At 56.2% G+C, this 2,673-nt stretch overlaps 1 protein-coding gene across 1 annotated transcript in view; it reads right to left on the bottom strand.

Annotated features, from left to right (window-relative positions):
• pik3cg (phosphatidylinositol-4,5-bisphosphate 3-kinase, catalytic subunit gamma) overlaps positions 1-2,673 on the bottom strand; it is a 9,261-nt gene that overhangs the window by 4,486 nt on the left and 2,102 nt on the right. The window contains exons 8-14 of the mRNA XM_025058159.1: positions 2,503-2,610; positions 2,339-2,432; positions 1,836-2,253; positions 643-741; positions 423-558; positions 271-336; positions 14-157 (exon numbers count right to left, since the gene is read on the bottom strand). Of these exons, the coding sequence (XP_024913927.1) occupies positions 14-157; positions 271-336; positions 423-558; positions 643-741; positions 1,836-2,253; positions 2,339-2,432; positions 2,503-2,610 (1,065 nt within the window). The remainder of the gene's footprint in view (positions 1-13; positions 158-270; positions 337-422; positions 559-642; positions 742-1,835; positions 2,254-2,338; positions 2,433-2,502; positions 2,611-2,673) is intronic.

Genomic DNA, 2,673 nt, shown 5'->3' with positions numbered 1-2,673 from the left:
TTCTGACTCCCACCTGTCTCCTGTAGTCCTGCAGCATGGCCTCCCCACAGCCCCTCAGGTAGGCCTCCAGCAGGACGGCGTACCTCAGCTGGTAGTGCATGGACTGAGCGATCTCACTGCGCAGGAACCAGAACAGGAAGTGACCGATGCGTTTACTCTGAGAAGAGAGAAGGAACCGAGCCATCGGATCAGACTTCAGGTCCAGGAGGTGAACTGGACACGGACACACACACACACATACACACACACACACACACACCCAGGACTCTCTCTCAGAGCTCTCTTCAGCAGGCACCTCACCAGGGCGCTGTCGTGGTACGGCTCAAATTTAACGGCCTGCAAGAAACAGTCAAATATGAGAGAGAGAGACAGAGACAGAGAGAGACAGACAGACAGAGAGAGAGAGAGAGAGCGAGCCTCACCTGCACCAGCTGCAGCAGGTACCTGAGGACATCATCGTCCTCCAGCGTCTCCAGCTTCCTGACGGCCAGTGAACGGACCTGGGCGTCAGAGTAATGACAGTCCAGCAGCTGCATGGCCAGACCGACGTCCAGGACACTGGACACAGACAGTCACATGACCCTTCATTGGTGGGACCAGAGCTGGACCTGACCCAGAGCACCTCCACCCCTCAGACCTCACCTGCTGTCCCAGGCAGAGCTGCGCTCCAGCAGACGGTGCGTCACCAGGACGTCCTCCTGTTTCCCCCACTGGACGGAGCCCAGCAGCTTTGGGTAGGCCCTGGGGGCAGTTAGAGAGGAGGGGGGGCGGGGGGGGTGAATAACCAAATTAACCTCAATCCTCAAAACTACTCCTCCCATGGACAGTTGGTTTAGTTCTGGTCCTGGCCAGGTGGAGGCAGCGCCACCTGTGGGTTTTTTGTGCCTTGGATTTCTCATTTTAAAACTCACAAAATAAATGCCCCAAACTGACAAGGGTGGCAATTAAAACAACATGAGACAGTCAGTACCACTCAGTACCAGTCAGTACCAGTCAGTACCTGGGGCCACAGTACCAGTCAGTACCAGTCAGTACCAGTCAGTACCTGGGGTCACAGTACCAGTCAGTACCAGTCAGTACCTGGGGCCACAGTACCAGTCAGTACCAGTCAGTACCTGGGGGCACAGGACCAGTCCGGACCAGACCGGACCAGTCAGTACCAGTCAGTACCAGTCAGTACCAGTCCGTCCCAGTCAGTACCAGTCAGTACCAGTCAGTTCCAGTCAGTACCAGTCAGTTCCAGTCAGTACCAGTCCGTACCAGTCAGTACCAGTCCGTACCAGTCAGTACCAGTCAGTACCAGTCAGTTCCAGTCAGTTCCAGTCAGTACCAGTCAGTACCAGTCCGTACCAGTCAGTACCAGTCAGTACCAGTCCGTACCAGTCAGTACCAGTCCGTACCAGTCAGTACCAGTCAGTACCAGTCAGTTCCAGTCAGTTCCAGTCAGTACCAGTCAGTTCCAGTCAGTTCCAGTCAGTACCAGTCAGTTCCAGTCAGTACCAGTCAGTACCAGTCCGTACCAATCAGTACCAGTCAGTACCAGTCAGTACCTGGGGTCACAGTACCAGTCAGTACCAGTCCGTACCAATCAGTACCAGTCAGTACCAGTCAGTACCGGGGGTCACAGTACCAGTCAGTACCAGTCCGTACCAGTCAGTACCAGTCAGTACCAGTCCGTCCCAGTCAGTACCAGTCAGTACCAGTCAGTTCCAGTCAGTACCAGTCCGTACCAGTCAGTACCAGTCAGTACCAGTCCGTACCAATCAGTACCAGTCAGTACCAGTCAGTACCAGTCAGTACCGGGGGTCACAGTACCAGTCAGTACCAGTCCGTACCTGGGGTCACGTATGCACTCGTGCCTAAAATGCCACAGCAGCTCTTTGTCCTCGGGGCTGAGGGGGTGCAGGGGGTCCGTCACCACGATGGCCTCAAACTGTTTCTTCAGGTGGTTGGGCATCTCCCTCTGGCCCCGCTCCCCGCTCTCCGAGTCCTCGCCCCCGGGGGTGGCGTCCCGGGTCTTGGGCAGCACCACGGGGTAACAGTACTTGTCCAGCAGGACGGCCACGGCCATGGAGGACGCCTTGTCGGGGTTGGTGGCGGAGGTCAGCTTGTCTGCGTTGATGCTGCTGCTGCTCTCCTCGCTCTTCTCTGGAACCTTCCACATGTGCAGGATGAACTCGCCCTGACGCAGCAGGGAGCGGTGGTCGATCAGCAGCAGGTTGACGTAGTACAGGGTGCGGGTTTTGGTCTTGGCTTAAAGATGGAGACCGACAGAGACGCTCACTGCTGAGCCAGGGGACACATGTCATTGAGGGGGGGGGGGGGGTTACCTGCCGGCTTGGGTTCCCCCCCCCCCTCTCCTCTCCTCCTCCTGGACTGTCCTGGTAGGAGCTTCCTTTGCTGCTGGAGCTCTGAGGTTTCCCACAAACCACCTGTAAAACAGCAGAGAGAGTGAGTCCATCCACCCTCCACTCAGCCACGCAGACGCCTCACAATCGGTACCTGGAGGTTGAGACGCGACCCTTTTGGAAGGTCCTTGATTTTGATGCTGAACTCCAACCAGCAGTTCCACAGAACCTCCTCGGTGAAGGTTTTTGAAGAGGTTCTCTCCTGAAACCACGGAGGGTTTTAGGTTCAAACACTGATCTGCTGTAAATACATCCCATCATAAAC

This window comes from Cynoglossus semilaevis, chromosome 8 (genome assembly GCF_000523025.1).
Source record: "Cynoglossus semilaevis isolate Cse_v1.0 chromosome 8, Cse_v1.0, whole genome shotgun sequence".
NCBI classification, from domain to species: Eukaryota; Metazoa; Chordata; class Actinopteri; order Pleuronectiformes; family Cynoglossidae; genus Cynoglossus; species Cynoglossus semilaevis.
The sequence above is the reverse complement of the archived record's forward strand: the minus strand, read 5'-3'. Positions and strand labels throughout refer to the sequence as shown.